Source organism: Anolis sagrei, chromosome 5 (assembly GCF_037176765.1).
Source record: "Anolis sagrei isolate rAnoSag1 chromosome 5, rAnoSag1.mat, whole genome shotgun sequence".
Taxonomy (NCBI): domain Eukaryota; kingdom Metazoa; phylum Chordata; class Lepidosauria; order Squamata; family Dactyloidae; genus Anolis; species Anolis sagrei.
The window spans coordinates 82,528,298-82,546,701 of NC_090025.1; the positions used below are offsets into that span (position 1 = coordinate 82,528,298).

Here is an 18,404-nt window from a genome sequence, read left to right on the forward strand (position 1 = left end):
CCACAGCTGGAAGGCGGAACAACTCCCGCCCCTTAAATAGATAAAAAGCCAAGGTGCTTAAAAGAAAGAGAGGGGGACATTGTTGCATAAGCCCTTCTCATGACCTTTCAAATGACCCGGTGCTTTGGAGACCTCCTGGGTCAGGATTTCTGAACACCTGGTGTTAGCTATCCAAAGGTTCTTTCACACACCATGAAACGGAGGACCCACACATATTTTTCCCCAATTAGAAATCTTGCCTCTCCCTGTTAATTCCCAGGAAGCATCAGTAGTCACAGCAGGAGGGAAAGGCTTTCATCTGACGCAACCCTTTACTTACCAACATTTATTTACCCATGGACTTCTTTCCCTTCTGTAAATGTCCAAATCTCTTGGCCTAATGATTAAACCCATATGGCTCTTACTGGAGCCTGGGAAGTTTAGTAATTAAGTCCAATGAGTAGGAGGAACTGCTGAAAAGTGGCTACTAGACCTACATGGCCATTCTCTCATCCTGCAGCTCCGTTCCCACATTGATTGATGAGAAAGCAAAACAGATATTTTTAAATATATATATATTGCAACAATAGTTTCCTGCTTCTCACTAACATCCAAAACGATGGGAAAGAGGAGGGAATATACATTAAAATATACTGTAGGCAGTGTTTCCCAAACTCTGATCTTCCAGATGTTTGGGACTACAGCTCCCAAAATCACTGCTAATAGGAGTATAATGTCTAGAGCAGTGGTTCTCAACCTGGGGTCCCCAGATGTTTTTGGCCTTCAATTCCCAGAAATACTAACAGCTGGTAAATTGGCCGGGATTTCTGGGAGTTGTAGGCCAAAAACATCTGGGGACCCCAGGTTGAGAATCACTGGTCTAGATCCAGGGAAGTTATGCTAGCCCTCTATTCTGCCTTGGTCAGACCACACCTGGAATATTGTGTCCAATTCTGGGCACCACAATTGAAAAGAGATATTGACAAGCTCGAATGTGTCCAGAGAAGGGCGACTAAAATGATCAAGGGTCTGGAGAACAAACCCTATGAGGAGCAGATTAAAGAGCTGGGCATGTTTAGCCAGAAAAAGAGAAGGCTGAGAGGAGATTTACTTACTTACTTACTTACTTACTTACTTACTTAGGCAATCCCTCGTTGGCCGAGTAGAATAGTCTTCCAGTCTCAGTATTCTGGTGGGTCCGTAGGTGACTGTGGAGCCCTATTCTTGATCTGCATCTTCTCCCGCAGTGAGGGCATTGGTTTCCAGGTGGGAGGCGGTCTTGGTTAGGGTTGGCTTGATGCACCTTCCTCTTGGCACGTTTCCCTCTTTCGCCCTCCATTCGTGCCTCTTCAAATTCTGCAGCACTGCTGGTCACAGCTGACCTCCAGCTGGAGCTCTCAAGGGCCAGGGCTTCCCAGTTCTCGGTGTCTATGCCAGAGTTTTTAAGGTTGGCTTTGAGCCCATCTTTTAATCTCTTTTCCTTTCTACCAACATTCCATTTTCCGTTCTTGAGTTTGGAGTGGGAGACGGTGATCGGGCATCCTGACAATGTGGCCAGTCCAGCGGAGTTGATGGCGGAGGACCATCACTTCAGTGCTGGTGGTCTTTGCTTCTTCCAGCACACTGACATTTGTACACCTGTCTTCTGAAGAGATTTGCAGGATTTTCCGGAGGCAGCGCTGATGGAATCGTTCCAGGAGTTGCATGTGACATCTGTAGACAATGACATCCATGTTCTGCAGGCATATAGCAGGGTTGGGAGGACAATAGCTTTATAAACAAGCACCTTGGTATCCCTACGGATGTCCTGGTCCTCAAACACTCTCTGCTTCATTCGGAAAAATGCTGCACTCTCAGAGAGAGGAGAGGAGACATGAAAGCCATGTATAAATATGTGAGAGGAAGTCATAGGGACGAGGGAGCAAGCTTGTTTTCTGCTGCCCTGGAGACTAAGACGCAGAATAATGGCTTCAAACTACAAGAAATGAGATTCCATCTGAACATTAGGAAGAACTTCCTGACTGTGAGAGCAGTTCAGCAGTGGAACTCTCTGCCCGGGAGTGTGGTGGAGGCTCCTTCTTTGGAAGCTTTTAAACAGAGGCTGGATGGCCATCTGTTGGAGTGCTTTGAATGCAATTTTCCTGCTTCTTGAACAGGATGGCCCATCAGGTCTCTTCCAACTCTATGATTCTATTATTTATTATTCTATTTATTCAAGGCAGCGGAGGCTTCTGGGAGTTGGAGTCCAAAACAACTGGAGGATTCATGTTTGGGAAACAGTAATGCTCTATGTACTGGTACTCCTTAGTACAGCTATGTATGGAATTGAAGTTTATATGCAGTGTAACTTGGGTACAAGGCAATACACAGGTTAATTGAACAAGTCATTTTTAATTTTTTAATGAATGGTCCCATTAAGAACATGCTTAAGAATGTGGGTGAACTATAACTCACATCGTGCCAGGTTAATCCCCTCAAACTGCATCAGTACTAAAAGTTGGTGATGTTGGGCATGTATGGCAAGTTTGCTCCAGATGCATCATCGGTGAGGTTCAATATGCTCTCTGGCAGCAGGATGAACTACAACTCCCACCATGGTGGATCAGTCCCCTCAAACCTCTCCAATAGGTTCAGTTGTGTTGCGCAGAGTGTGTTTTAGCCAAGTCCCATGGAAAAGACACACAGGCAAGAGGAAAAAAGGAAAAGAAAAACTTTACTATTATCAGCATAAAGGCATAAACTTGCAGTGTTGCATACAAAATCAAACAGTGCAATAAACTTGCATAGTCCTTGTAAGTAACACAGAATAAGGCTTCTTCATCTTCATTCAAATGAGAGAGCAAAACATAAGCCTTGAGTAAATAGCTATTCCACCATAGCAAAGAGTCGTCTCTGGTTGCTTCTGGATCGAGAGAATCGGCCGTCTACGAAGATGTTGCCCAGGGGACGCCCGGATGTCTTGCAATCGTGCGAGGAGGCTTCTCTCATTTCCCTATTGCAGGGAAAACCAACTGATCCCTAATCCATCTAAAACACAGACATGTGCCTTTCACCTTAAGAACAGACAAGCATCCCAAGCTCTGAGTATTACCTGGGAAGGAATCCCACTGGAGCATTGCAACACACCCAAATACCTGGGAGTCACTTTGGACCGTGCTCTGACCTACAAGAAGCACTGCCTGAACATCAAACAAAAAGTGGGCGCTAGAAACAACATCATACGAAAGCTGACTGGCACAACCTGGGGATCATAAACAGACACAGTGAAGACATCTGCCCTTGCGCTATGCTACTCTGCTGCTGAGTATGCATGCCCAGTGTGGAACACACCTCACCACACTAAAACAGTAGATGTGGCTCTTAATGAGACATGCCGCATTATCACAGGGTGTCTGCGCCCCAGACCACTGGAGAAATTACACTGCTTAGCCGGTATTGCACCACCTGACATCCGCCGGGAAGTAGCAGCCAATAGTGAAAGGACCAAGGCAGAGACATCTCCAGCTCATCCCCTGTTTGGGTATCAGCCAGCATGTCAACGACTTAAATCAAGACATAGTTTTCTTAGATCTACAGAGACACTCGCTGGAACACCCCAGCAAGCGAGAGTCCAAAAGTGGCAGGCCCAAACCCAGCACCTCAATTCATGGGTGATACCAGATGAGAGACTCCCCCCTGGGCATTCAGAAGACTGGGTGACTTGGAAGGCGCTGAACAGACTGCGCTCTGGCACCACGGGATGCAGAGCCAACCTTCAGAAATGGGGCTACAAAGTGGAATCCTCGGCATGCGAGTGCGGAGAAGAACAAACCACTGACCACCTGCTGCAATGCACCCTGAGCCCTGCCACATGCACAATGGAGGACCTTCTTGCGGCAACCCCAGAGGCACTCCAAGTGGCCAGATACTGGTCAAAGGACATTTAACTAACTACCAAGTTTGCAAAATCTCTGTGTTTTTTTCCTTTTCTTTTTAATCTGTGTGTTTGTTTTGCTCTGTTAGAATTGTAATACAATGGTTGCTGATGACACGATAAATAAATAGCAAAGAGCATTGCTGTTAGAGCATAGTAGCATTACAGCATATTGCTTTTCCTCCTCAGAGTAGCATATTGCTTCTGCAAACTGTAGTCTAAAATCCATACAGTTATACCCCACCGAGTGTGGCCCAAGCATGCTAGCTGACCTACATTACCAGCTGCACATAACAATTAACATCATAAGGTTTTTCTTTAACACACACTTGATCCTGCTATGACTTACTTTAACAAGTTGGTCATGGGGGTTCTGTGTATCAAGTTTGGTCCCGGTCTGTTGACAGTGGGCATCACAATTTCTGTTTCCACAATTCCCACCACTGGAGCATAAGATCAATTGCTTGTCAGAAGTTGGGTTAGAATAATTAAGCAATAAAATGCAAAAGCCTGTGACGACTTGTTTAAATATATGCAAACTAAGCACAGTGATCATTCACAATTGGAGAAATTTCTGCTAACATGCTGGGCATAGCACGACTAACTCAATTAACTCCTGTCTTATGACTCAACCACACACTGATGATTGCATTAGCCAGCACCCATTACTGTTGTCAATACACTGACTTTGCAAAAATGTAAGCGTCAACTGAATTGCATAACTTTCTGTATCTCACTATCTAACGCCATTATAAACCTCACCCTATGAAACCCCTTATTTTCTACTAGCTGTCCCCTGCCATGTGTTGCTGTGGCCCGGTCTATGTATATGTGTTTTGTGTGTGTATATGTATGTGTATATATTTGTGTATATGTGTATATGTGGTTTTGCGCATGCAGTGTAATGCAATTGTTGGTTTTTGGTTTTTTAAGTCTCTTCTGCTGTGTTTTTCCATGCTTTTATGAGTGATGGTCACTTGTTGGCCTGATAGGTATATTGTGTCCAAATTTGGTGTCAATTCATCCAGTGGTTTTTGAGTTATGTTAATCCCACACATGAACATTACATTTTTATTTATATACTAGCCGTCCCCTGCCACGTGTTGCTATGGCCCAGTCTGGTGATCTGGAAAATTACGTAATGACAAAGTGTTGGTTTCTAATATATGTAATTCCTTTGTGCTTGTGGGTAAACAGCACTTTTTGTTATTTCTTTGTCAGTGTTGAAGTAGAGATTGTCTGATTTGCCTACTCTGGAACATGGAACATATTATTGTCCTTCTTTAGGGGTCCCTTTCAAATCTGTCATATACATGTATGTGTGTGAATCGTATATATTTATCTATATCTATAGCTGGATGGCTCTTTGTCAGGAGGGCTTTGATCCTGTTTTCTTGCCCTGGTGAAGGGAGGTGGACTGGATGGCCTTAAGGCAGCATTTCCCGACCTAGGGGTTGGGACCCCTGGGGGGGTCACGAGGGGTTGTCAGATGGGTTGTCAAAGACCACCATAAAATACAGTATATTCTGTTGGTCGTGGGCGTTCTGTGTGGGAGGTTTGGCCCAATTCTATCATTGGTGGGGTTCAGAATGCTCTTTGATTGTTGGTGAACTATAAATCCCAGCCACTACAACTCCGAAATGACAAAGTCTATTTTCTCCAAACTCTACCAGTGTTCACATTTGGATATATTGAGTATTTGTGCCAAGTTTGATCCAGAACCATCATTGTTTGAGTCCACGGTACTCTCTGGATGTAGATGAACTACAACTCCAAAAACTTCAGGTCAATGTCCACCAGACCCTCCCAGTATTTTCTCTTGGTCATGGGGGTTCTGTGTTCCAAGTTTCGTTCAATTACATTATTGGTGACGTTCAAAATGCTCTTTGATTGTAGGTGAACTATAAATCCCAGCAACTACAACTCCCAAAAGACTAAATCAATTCCCCACCCCACCAGTAATCAAATTTGGGCGTATTGGGCATTTGTGCCAAATTTGGTCCAGTGAATGAAAATACATCCTGCATATCAAATAAGATGAAAGATAAAGTATTTTGGCCACATAGTGAGGAGACAGGAAAGCTTGGAGAAGACAATGATGCTGGGGGAAATGGAAGGAAAAAGGAAGAGGGGCCAACCAAGGGCAAGATGGATGGGTGGCATCCTTGAAGTGACTGGCTTGACTCTGAAGGAGCTGCAAGTAGTGATGGCCGACAGGGAGCTCTGGCGTGCGCTGGTCCATGAGGTCACGAAGAGTCGGAAGTCACTGAATGAATGAACGACAACAACATCAAATATTTACATTACGATTCACAACAGTAGCAAAATTAAAATTATGAAGTAGCAATGAAAATAATGTTATGGTTGGGGGTCACCTTTACTTACTTAGGTAATCCCTCGTAGTCCGAGGATGATGGTCCTGCAAGAGTGGTATCCTGGGGGTGGGCTGTGGAGCCCTATTCCTGATCTGCATGTTCTCCCACAGTGGGAGCATCGGTTTCCAGGTGGAAGGTGGTCCTGGTCGGGGTTGGCTTGACGCGCCTTCCTCTTGGCACGGATCTCTCTTTTGCCCTCCATTCATACCTCTTCAAATTCTACAGCACTGCTGGTCACAGCTGACCGCCAACTGGAGCGCTCAAAGGCCAGAGCTTCCCAGTTCTCTGTGTCTATTCCAGAGTTTTTAAGGTTGGCTTTGAGCCCATCTTTTCCTGTCCTCCAACATTCCTTTTTCCATTCTTGAGTTCAAAATAGTGTTTCTCAACCTCGGGGTCGGGACCCCTGGAGGGGTCACGAGGGGGTGTCAGAGGAGTCACCAAAGACAATCAGAAAACACAGTATTTTCTATTGATTATGGGGGTCCTATGTGGGAAATCTGGCCCAATTCTATCATTGGTGAGGTTCAGTGTACTCTTTGATTGTATGTGAACTACAGTTCCCAAATGTCAAGATCTATTTCCTCCAAACACCACCAGTGTTTACATTTGGACATATTGAGGATTCATGCCAAATGTGGTCCAGATCCATCATTATTTGAGTTCACAGTGCTCTGTGGATGTAGGTGAACTACAACTCCCAAACTCTAGGTCAATGCCCACCAAACCCTTCCGGTATTTTCTGTTGATCATGGGAGTTATGTGTGCCAAGATTGGTTCAATTCCATTGTTGGTGGAGTTCAGATGCTCTTTGATTGTAGGTAAACTATGAATTCCAGCAACTACAATGCCCAAATGACGAAATCAATCCTCCCCGCAAAGCCATCAGTATTCAAATTTGGGTGTATCGAGTATTTGTGTCAGATTTGGTCCAGTGTATGAAAATACATCCCCCATATCAGATATTTATGTGACAGTTCATAACAGTAGACAAATTACAGTTATGCAGCAGCAACAAAAATAATGTATTGTCGAAGGCTTTCATGGCTGGAATCACTAGGTTCTTGTAGGTTTTTTCGGTCTATAGGGCCATGTTCTAGAGGCATTTCTCCTGACGTTTCGCCTGCATCTATGGCAAGCATCCTCAGAGGTAGTGAGGGGGGGAGTGAGGACTACCTCTGAGGATGCTTGCCATAGATGCAGGCGAAACGTCAGGAGAAATGCCTCTAGAACATGGCCCTATAGCCCGAAAAAACCTACAAGAACCTAACAAAAATAATTTTATGGTTGGGGGTCACTACAACATCAGGAACTGTATTAAGGGGTCATGGCATTAAGAAGGCTGAAAAACACTGGAATAGAGCAACTGCTTTGGGAGACAGTGTTCGGGCATCTGGGCAACATGGCCGATCCAGCGGAGCTGATGGCGGAGGACCATCGCTTCAATGCTGGTGGTCTTTGCTTCTTCCAGCACCCTGACATTTGTCCGCTTGTCTTCCCAAGAGATTTGCAGGATTTTCCAGAGGCACCGCTAATGGAATCGTTCAGGGAGTTGCATGTGACATCTGTAGACAGTCCACGTCTTGCAGGTGTTTAGCAGGGTTGGGAGGACAATAGCTTTATAAACAAGCACCTTGGTAGGTAAGGTAAAGGTAGTCCCCTGACATTAAGTCCAGTCATGTCTGACTCTGGGGTGTGGTGCTCATCTCCATTTCTAAGCCGAAGAGCCAGCGTTGTCCGTAGACACCTCCAAGGTCATGTGGCCGGCATGACTGCATGGAGCGCCGTTACCTTCCTGCTGGAGCGGTACCTATTGATCTACTCACATTTGCATGTTTTCGAACTGCTAGGTTGGCAGAAGCTAGGGCTGACAGCGGAAGCTCACGCCGCTCCCCGGAATCGAACCTGCGACCTTTCGATCAACAAGTTCAGCAGCTCAGTGCTTTAACCCACTGCACCACTGGGGGCTCCTACGGATATCCTGGTCCTCAAACACTCGTGCTTCATTCGGAAAAATGCTGCACTCGCAGAGCTCAGGCGGTGTTGCATTTCAGTGTCAATGTTGACTTTTGTGGAGAGGTGGCTGCCAAGGTAGCGGAAATTGTCAACATTTTCCAATGTTACACCATTAAGCTGTATTGAAGGTTGAGAACCACTGTGCCTTCTGAGGCTCCGGCTCTGAGCCAAGGGGGATGCTCATTCCAGAGTGAAGCCCTGATCTAAATATTTGCACCAGGATCTTTGTGCCTGCCATGCTTGGGTAAACAACTGTCATGGGGCTGAGCAAGGCTGCAAGACACAAGGCAGGAGCCCCTGGGCCACTTTGGAGGGCTTTCTCTGCCTCTTGCCTTGGTCTGGCTCTTGGTCTGAAGCCTGGCTCCAGCCTCCCCTCCCTCCCATCCCAACCCACCCCCCTGCGCTTGCGTACTGGGGCCACCCCCCTTTCCTCCCCTTCCCTCCCATCCCACTATCCTGCCTGGGTTCAGTCTGGAAAGGCACAAGGAGAGGAAAGCACCGCCTGTCATCCTGCTTTATTGTGGGAAGGGAAAAAAAGAAGAAGCCTGAAACTTAATTCCCTTTTCCCCTCCCTCCACAGACACAAAGACTGGACTGAGTCATTACTTTCTTCTCTCCCCATCCCCTCCAACCTCCAAGAAGGAATGAGATGGGGTCCCTCCAGGTGCTTGCTGGCTGTCTCCTAAGTAAGTAAACTTTTCTTTAAACCCCGCAAAATTAAACTACTAGCAGTTTTAGGCAACTGAATGAAGTGTCACTGGAGTTGGGGCATTGCTTGTCTTTTTTTTCCATGCGGATTTCAGAAGGGTTGATTCTGTAAAAAGCAAAAAAAGGTAACTGTCCTCTGATCTGGTTGGAAGGTAGTTCAGAGGTGGAGGCCAAATGAAAGCATCTCCTTGCAAATTTGTATCCTGTCCCTTAGTGAAATGTCCTCACATTTCTCAGGCTGGATCTACACTGGGTTGTTGTAGGTTTTTCCGGGCTATATGGCCATGTTCTGGAGGCAATTTTTCTCCTGATGTTTCGCCTGCATCTATGGCAAGCATCCTCAGAGGTAGTGAGGTCTGTTGGAAGTAGGAAAATGGGTTTATATATCTGTGGAATGACCAGGGTGGGACAAAGGACTCTTGTCTGCTGGGGCTAGCTGTGAATGTTTCAGCTGATCACCTTGATTAGAATTCAATGGCTTGGAAGGGCCTGGGGGGAATCTTTTGTTGAGAGTGCCTCCAACATGCCTCCAGAACATGGCCATATAGCCCGGAAAAACCTACAACAACCCAGTGATTTCAGCCATGAAAGCCTTCGACAATACATGGATCTACACTGCCCAATATCCCAGGATCTGATCTCTGATTATCTTCTTAACCCAGATTATCTGGCAGTGTAGACTCATATATGCTGCTCTGGGCCAGAGTGAAGAGAGAGGGAGCCAGAAGACAGTGCCACCTTGTCTCCTGTGCTATACTAATACTAATAATAATATAATAATAATAATAATAATAATCTTAAAATAATAATATATTGTCGAAAGCTTTCATGGCCTGAATCACTGGGTTGTTGTAGGTTTTCCGAGCTATATGGCCATGTTCTAGAGGCATTTTAACCAGACATTTTGCCTGCATCTATGGCAAACATCCTCAGAGGTAGATGTTCAATGTATTGTCGAAGGCTTTTATGGCTGGAATCACTGGGTTGCCATAGATGCAGGCGAAACGTCAGGAGAAAACAATTAGATAAGGATTTCAGAAGGGCTGAGTCTGTAAAAAGCAACAAAAGGGGTAACGGTCCCTTGAGATGTTTGGAAGGTAGTTCAGAGGTGGAGGCCAAATGAAAACATCTCCCTGCAAATTTGAACCCTGTCCCCTGGTGAAATGTCCCTTGAGTCCTCACATTTCTCAGGATGGATCTACACTGCCCTATAGCCCAGGATCTGATCCCAGATTATCTTCTTATCCCAGATTATCTGGCAGTGTAGATTCATATAATCCAGTTCAAAGCAGATCTGGGACCAGATCTTGGGATATAGGGCAGTGTAGATCCAGGCTCACATTGCAGTGATTTAAAAGCGCAGTTTGGGCATCCAAAGAAAAAAGGGAATGTGAGCATAGCCAATGGAAGCAATGAAGGTGCAAAGGATTCTCAGTGTGTTGCCATGAGTTTTCAGAGTTGTATGGCCATGTTCCAGAAGCATTCTCTCCTGACATTTCATCCACATCTATGGCAGGCATCCTCAGAGGTTGCGAATCATAGAATCATAGAATAGGAAGAGACCTCATGGGCCATCCAGTCCAACCCCCTGCCAAGAAGTAGGAAAATTGCGTTCAAAGCACCCCCGACAGATGGCCATCCAGCCTCTGTTTAAAAGCCTCCAAAGAAGGAGCCTCCACCACACAGAGTGTTTCACTGCTGAACAGCTCTCACAGTCAGGAAGTTCTTCCTAATGTTCAGGTGGGATCTCCTTTCCTGTAGTTTGAAACCATTGTTCCCTTGCATCCTAGTCTCCAGGGCAGCAGAAAACAAGCTTGCTCCCTCCTCCCTGTGGCTTCCTCCCACATATTTATACATGGCTATCATGTCTCCTCTCAGCCTTCTCTTCTTCAGGCTAAACATGCTCAGCTCTTTAAGCCACTCTTCATAGGGCTTGTTCTCCAGACCCTTGATCATTTTAGTCGCCCTCTTCTGGACACATTCCAGCTTGTCAATATCTCTCTTCAATTGTGGTGCCCAGAATTGGACACAATATTCCAGATGTGGTCTAACCAAGGCGGAATTGAGGGATAGCATGACTTCCCCGGATCTAGACACTATACTGTATTGATGCAGGCCAAAATCCAATTGGTAGAGTGCAACATTCAAGCTTCAGGTTACACAGGGCCCTTCCACACAGCCATATAATTCAGAATATCAAGACAGAAAATCCCACAATATCTGCTTTGAACTGGGTTATCTGAGTTCACAGTACGATAAATCCCAGTTCAAAGCAGAAAATGTGGGATTTTATTCAGCGGCGTGGAAGTTGTCTCTGTTGTCTCGTTGCCCGGGTAGGAGCAGCGTGAAATAATCTCCAAAGCATCTCTCCACAACAAATGAAGTACCTTTACCCTTCATTCCCTCCATGTTTCCCAACTTTTACTTCCTCCTCCCCTAGAAAGGGCCTTTTCCTCGGGGCACAGTCCTCCTCCCACATTCTTACTTAGTAAATCACTTGGAATACCAAAACTTTCTTGCTAATGATTGATTGACTACCAGAGTTTCCATTCCAAGAACGATGCAGTCCTTACGCACCAACTCCATTCAGTGGGATAGATGTGACTAAAGTGGTGCTGGACTTGCAAACTTCGGCCAATTGTGAGAGTTGTGGGAGTTGAAGACCGAAACACCCGGAAGGCTGAAGTTTGCCCATGTCTGGACTAGATGTACCCAAAGTATAGAATATCTCTCTGTGTGTGAATCTTTATCAGGCTCTTTATCAGGATGGCTTTGATTACATTTTTCTTGCCCTGATGAAGGGAGTTGTACTGGATGGCCTTAAGTATTTTCTGTTGGTCATGGGGGTCCTGTGTGGAAAGTTTGCCCCAATTGTGTCGTTGGTGGGGTTCAGAATGCTCTTTGATTATAGGTGAACTATAAATCCCAGTAACAACAGCTCCCAAATGTCAAGGTCTATTTTCCCCAAACTCTATCTGTGTTCATATTTGGGCATATGGAATATTTGTGCCAAGTTTGGTCCAGATCCATCATTGTTTGAGTCCACAGTGCTCTCTGGATGTAGGTGAACTACAACTCCTGGACTCAAAGTCAATGCCCACTAAACCCTCCCAATTTTTTTCTGTTGGTCGTGAGAGTCCTGTGTGCCATGTTTGGTTCAATTCCATCATTGGTGGAGCTCAGAATGCTCTTTGATTGTAGGTGAACTATAAATCCCAGCAACTACAAATCCCAAATGACAAAATCCATTTTTTTAGTGAAGGTCACTCCTTGGGTTAGTAGATGTCTTGTGGCCAAATTTGATGTCAATTCGTCCAGTGGTTTTTGAGTTATGTTCACCCCACAAACGAACATTACATTTTTATTTATATAGATTTAGAAGGTGCCTGCATGTCTGCTTAGACGTAAGGTCTCATTTAATCAAACCAGATCTTCCCCTTAAAGTATATAGGAGTTAGCCCAGACTGTAGAATTAATGCAGCTTGATACCATTTTAACTGCCAAAGATTAATTCTATGTTTATCATGGGGGCTGTAGTTTTATAACATCTTTAGCCTTCTCTGTAAAAGATTGCTGGTGTGTCATCAAGCTATCAATATATGATTCACACACAGAGAGATATAGTATCATAGATTTGAAAGGACAATAATATACTCCATGTTCCAGAGTAGGCAAACCAGACAATCTCCACATTAACACTGGCAAAGAAACAGCAAGAATTTCTGTTTACCCACAAGCATAAAGAAATTGCATATATTACAAAGCAACACTTTCTAATTACTTTATTTTTTAGATTAGCAGACTGGGCCACAGCAACCCATGGCAAGGGACGGCTAGTTACCATATAAAATCCAGATTATCTGCTTTGAACTGGATTATACGACAGTGTAGAGTCATATAATCCATTTCAAAGCAGATAGTGTAGATTATCTGATTTGATAATCTGGATTATATGGCAGTGTGGACGGGACCGCAGAAGACTGCTTTATTTATTTATTTATTTATTTATTTACCGTATTTATATTCCGCCCTTTACACCCTGCAGGGGACTTAATGCGGGTTACAATGCACATATACATGGCAAACATTCAATGCCATTGACACACAACATATATAGACAGACTCAGAGGCAATTTAACATTCCTATTTTTTTATGAGTATATTCTGGCCACCAGGGGAGCTGTTGCTTCACCGTCCATTGTGACACTGATGAAGTACTTCCTCATTCTTTGCAGGCTTGCTGGAGATTTTTATGGCGTCGTAAATTAGCTAAATTAGCCTCCCCGAGAAGGTGGTACCTAAATTTCCTACTTGACAGATGCAACTGTCTTTTGGTTGTGAGGATTACAATGTACATATACATGGCAAACATTCAATGCCATTGACACACAACATATATAGAGAGACACAGAGGCAATTTAACATTCCAGTTTTTTTTCATGAAGATATTCTGGCCACCAGGGGAGCTGTTTCTTCACCGCCCATTGTGACACTGATGAAGTACTTCCTCATTCTTTGCAGGCTTGCTGGAGATTTTTATGGCGTCGTAAATTAGTTAAATTAGCCTCCCCGAGAAGGCAGTACCTAAATTTCCTACTTGACAGATGCAACTGTCTTTCAGGTTGCAAAGGTTGACAGCAAGCTACACAAATTGGTCGGACACTCACTCCAACCTGGGCTGGGTTCGAACTCATTACTTTTTGGTCAGTAGTGATCTTAATGCAGCTGACTCCTAGGCAGCTGTGCCACAGTCCCGATGCTTGCTTATGAAATCAGGAACAGATATGATTCGCAGGAAATGCAAAACTCAGTTTTAAATCCTATCTGAGAAACATGGCCCAGCCATTCCAAAACATCACTTAGATAGAGCCTGCAACAAACAGAATTTTTGAAATGATTCCATGCCTCGGATATTGAGGCTCACAGTCTAAAGAACACTTACAATCTTCCTAAGACTGGATCTAGATTGCCCTGTATCACAGGAACTGAGCCCACATTATCTGCTTTGAACTGGATTATGTGAGTCTACACTGCCAGATAATCTGAGATAAACAGATAATCTGGGATCAGATCCGGGGATATAGGGCAGGGCAGATCTAGCTTGCATAAGCAGCCCAGGAGGGTCATAGCTATAAGATATATGTGTGTAAAAAAGAGCAATGCCATCCAAACAGTTAGTTTCCTGCCAATTTCTAGCATGGCAGCAGCTTCAAACTTCATCAGAGCCTTTATAATTGAGAGTTCTGGCATCTGGAGCAAACAGCGTGGGGAAAATGTATTGTTGAAGGCTTTCATGGCCAGAATCACTGGGTTGTTGTGAGTTTTCCAGGCTGTATGGCCATGTTTTTTTTTTTTTGGGGGGGGGGGGCTGTATGGCCATGTTCCAGAAGCATTCTCTCCTGATGTTTTGCCTGCATCTGTGGCAAGCATCCTCAAATATTGTGAGGTATGCTGCAAACTAGGAAAATTGGGTTTTATTTTACCTCTGATGATGCCTGCCATAGATGCAGGTGATATGTCAGGAGAGAATGCTTCAGGAACATGGCTATACAGCCCCCAAAACATACAGCAACCCAGTGCAGGAAAAGTTATCAGGGGAACGTGGAGCCAGCAAATAGAAGAGTTCAAATCTATATAAATAAAAATGTAATGTTCGTTTGTGGGTTCAACATAACTCAAAAACCACTTGACAAATTGACACCAAATTTGGACACAAGACACCTACTAATCCAAAGAGTGACCATCACTCAAAAAAATTGATTTTGTCATTTGGGAGTTGTAGTTGCTGGGATTTATAGTTCACCCACAATCAAAGAGCATTCTGAACTCCACCAATGATGGAATTGAACCAAACATGGCACACAGGACTCCCAAGACCAACAGAAAACACTAGAAGGGTTTTGTGGGCATTGACCTTGAGCTTTGGAGTTGTAGTTCACCTACATCCAGAGAGCCCTGTGGACACAAACAATGAGGGAAAATAGACCTTGACATTTGGGAGTTGTAGTTACTGGGATTTATAGTTCACCTACAATCAAAAAGCATTCTGAACCCCACCAACCATAGAAGTGGGCCAAACTTCCCACATAGAACTCCCATGACCAACAGGAAATACTTAAAGCCATCCAGTCCAACTCCCTTCACCCAGGTCAAGAAAACATAATCAAAGCCCTCCTGACAAAGAGCCATCCAGCCATAGATATAGGTAGATAGATATGATTCACAGAGAGAGAGAGATATATAGTATCATAGATTTGAAAGGACAATAGGCAAAGAATAGGCAAACCACACAATCAACACTGACAAAGAAACAGCAAGAAATACTGTTTACCCCCAAGCATAAAGAAATTACATATATCAGAAACCAACACTTTCTCATTACTTTATTTCCCAGATCACCAGTCTGGGCCACAGCAACACGTGGCAGGGGATGGCTAGTACCTAATACAATGTAACTGCAATGTAAATACTATGTAAATAATTGTTATACTGTATATTTTAGGGAATAATGACAAGAAGAAATTCTGTTCAATACAGACATATAGTACAGTTATTTCTTGGAGTTTGAATCTGTGATTGATTAGATCTGTGATTGTTATGAATAATTTTTTCAGTGTCTCACTTTCTGAAATGCTAGAAATTTAGGGACTGAAGGAAAATGTCATTGGGGTGGGCAGAATTCCTTTTTGTCCCTTATGCTTTGTTGTGGCGCTTAGTGCCACTGCCAATGCCCTCCTAGGCGTGCCCATTCAGTAGTAAGTCCTCCCCAAGTTGTTGTTGGTTGGGGACTTAACTGGTAATGTAAGTGTGTCCCGGAGGGCAACCTTCCTTGCTGTTGGAACTTTCCACCGGATTCCGGTTCTTCCTGTGAGTCCCACAAATGCAACACTGCTCTTCCTTGTGGTGTGTGTGCATGCCTCTCCCCAAAGGAAGGCCGGCGTGGATTTTGAAAGAGGAATCGTCTGGCGCCACATGGCTTTAATTGCTTGCTTGTTCTTTGCCGCTGGATGGTCCCCCCGCAGCTGGATTGTGTTCCCTCGCTTGACGGGAAAAGCCGAAAGGAAGGAGGCAGGGAGCTTTAAGGAGACCCAGATGGGGGAAAGAAGACCTTGGTAGGGTTGCTCTTGTTACAGCTCCCACAGAAAATCATGTTTGGGATTCATGCTACCTTCTCAGACCTACACACTTTGAGAGGCGAGAAAACCAAACTTTTCAGTGCCTTATTTCTATGTGCGCCTTTTATGGTAAGTCCCCTGTCGACTTATGGAGACCAGTGTGGTGTGTAGTTTAAGCATTGGACTATGACCCCTTCCATAAAGGTTTTCCCCTGACATGGAGTCCAGTTGTGTCCGACTCTGAGGTGCGGTGCTCATCTCCATTTCTAAGCCAAAGAGCCGGCGTTGTCCATAAACACCTCCAAGGTCATGAGGTTGGCATGACTGCATGGAGCGCTGTTACCTTCCCGCTGGAGCATACCTATTGGTCTACTCACATTTGCATGTTTTCGAACTGCTAGGTTAGCAGAAGCTGGGGCTGACAGCCGAAGCTCACGCTGCTCCCCAGATTCGAACCTGTGACCTTTCGGTCAACAAGCTCAATGCTTTAACTCACTGTGCTACCGTGGGCTCCACATACAGCTATATTAAAATCCACATTGAACTAGATTATATGGAAGTGCAGACTCAGATAATCCAGTTCAAAGAAGATATTGTGGATTATCTACCCTGTTGGTGCTGCTGGACCTCTCAGCGGCCTTCGATACCGTATCCTTCTGGGACGCCTCGTGGGAATGGGTCTTGGAGGGACTGTTTTACAGTGGCTCCGCTCATTCCTTGAGGGCCGGTCCCAGAAGGTGTTACTGGGAGACTCCTGTTCAACCCCACAACCTTTGTCTTGTGGGGTTCCTCAGGGTTCAATACTGTCTCCCATGTTGTTTAACATCTACATGAAGCCGCTGGGTGAGATCATCCGGAGTTTCGGAGTGCGATGTCATCTGTACGCGGATGATGTCCAACTCTGTCACTCCTTTCCACCTGCTACTAAGGAGGCTGTCGAGGACCTGAACCAGTGCTTGGCTGCTGTGACGGTCTGGATGGGGCGAACAAATTGAAATTGAATCCAGACAAGACAGAGGTACTCCTGGTCAGTCGTAAGGCCGAACAGGGTATAGGGTTACAGCCTGTGTTGGATGGGGTCGCACTCCCCCTGAAGACACAGGTTCGCAGTTTGGGTGTGATCCTGGACTCATCGCTGAGCCTGGAGCCCCAGGTTTCAGCGGTGACCAGGGGAGCATTCGCACAGTTAAAACTCGTGCGCCAACTGCGCCCGTACCTTGGGAAGTCTGACGTGGCCACGGTAGTCCACGCTCTGGTTACATCCCGTTTGGACTACTGCAACGCTCTCTACATGGGGTTGCCTTTGAAGACGGCCCGGAAGCTCCAATTAGTCCAACGCTCGGCAGCCATGATACTAACTGGAGCGGAGCGCAGGGAGCATACCACTCCTCTGCTGCACCAGCTCCACTGGCTGCCGATCTGCTACCGGGCTCAATTCAAAGGCGTTGGCCTTTAAAGCCCTAAATGGTTCTGGCCCAACTTACCTATCCGAACGTATCTCGGCCTATCAGCCCACCAGGACCCTAAGATCTTCTGAGGGGGCCCTGCTCTCTATCCCGCCTGCTTCACAGGTGCGGCTGGCGGGGACGAGAGACAGGGCCTTTTCTGTGGTGGCCCCGCGGCTATGGAACGCCCTCCCCATGGAGGTAAGATCAGCCCCCTCATTGATGGTTTTCCGGAAAAGACTAAAAACCTGGATGTTCGAGCAGGCGTTCAGTTAACTCAGTGCAATAAGTGTAATGATTGAAGGATTGGCAATTTGGACGACGAAACTGGATCGCGATTTTAGTCAAGAGATGAATTGGATTGTTTATTGATATATGTATAGTGGATTGTGTTTTTATGCTTTTAAACTGCATACTGTTGTTTGTTATAAGTTGTTGTAAATCGCGTTGAGTCGCCGGCTAGGCTGAGGAATGGCGGTATACAAGTATAGCAAATAAATAAATAAATATTCAGAGTTATATGGCTGTGTAGAAGAAACATTAATAACCTTAGATATGCAGATGACACCACTTTGATGGCCGAAAGCGAGGAGGAGCTGAGGAGCCTTCTAATCAAGTGAAAGAAGAAAGCGCAAAAGCTGGGTTGCAGTTAAACATTAAAAAAACCCAAGATTATGGCAACAAGAATGATTGACAACTGGGAAATAGAGGGAGAAAACATGGAGGCAGTGACAGACTTTGTATTTCTACGTGCAAAGATTACTGCAGATGCAGACTGAGCCAGGAAATGAGGAGACGCTTACTTCTTGGGAGGAGAGCAATGATCTTGATAAAATAGTGAAGAGTAGAGACATAT

General features: G+C 45.1%; 1 protein-coding gene across 1 annotated transcript in view; it reads left to right on the forward strand.

The window, feature by feature from the left end:
- The first annotated feature begins 8,730 nt into the window (after nucleotides 1-8,730).
- Nucleotides 8,731-18,404, forward strand: part of LAMB1 (laminin subunit beta 1) — a 134,647-nt gene continuing 124,973 nt past the window's right edge. The window contains exon 1 of the mRNA XM_060778391.2: nucleotides 8,731-8,966. Within this exon, the coding sequence (XP_060634374.2) occupies nucleotides 8,930-8,966 (37 nt within the window). The 5' untranslated portion in view covers nucleotides 8,731-8,929. The remainder of the gene's footprint in view (nucleotides 8,967-18,404) is intronic.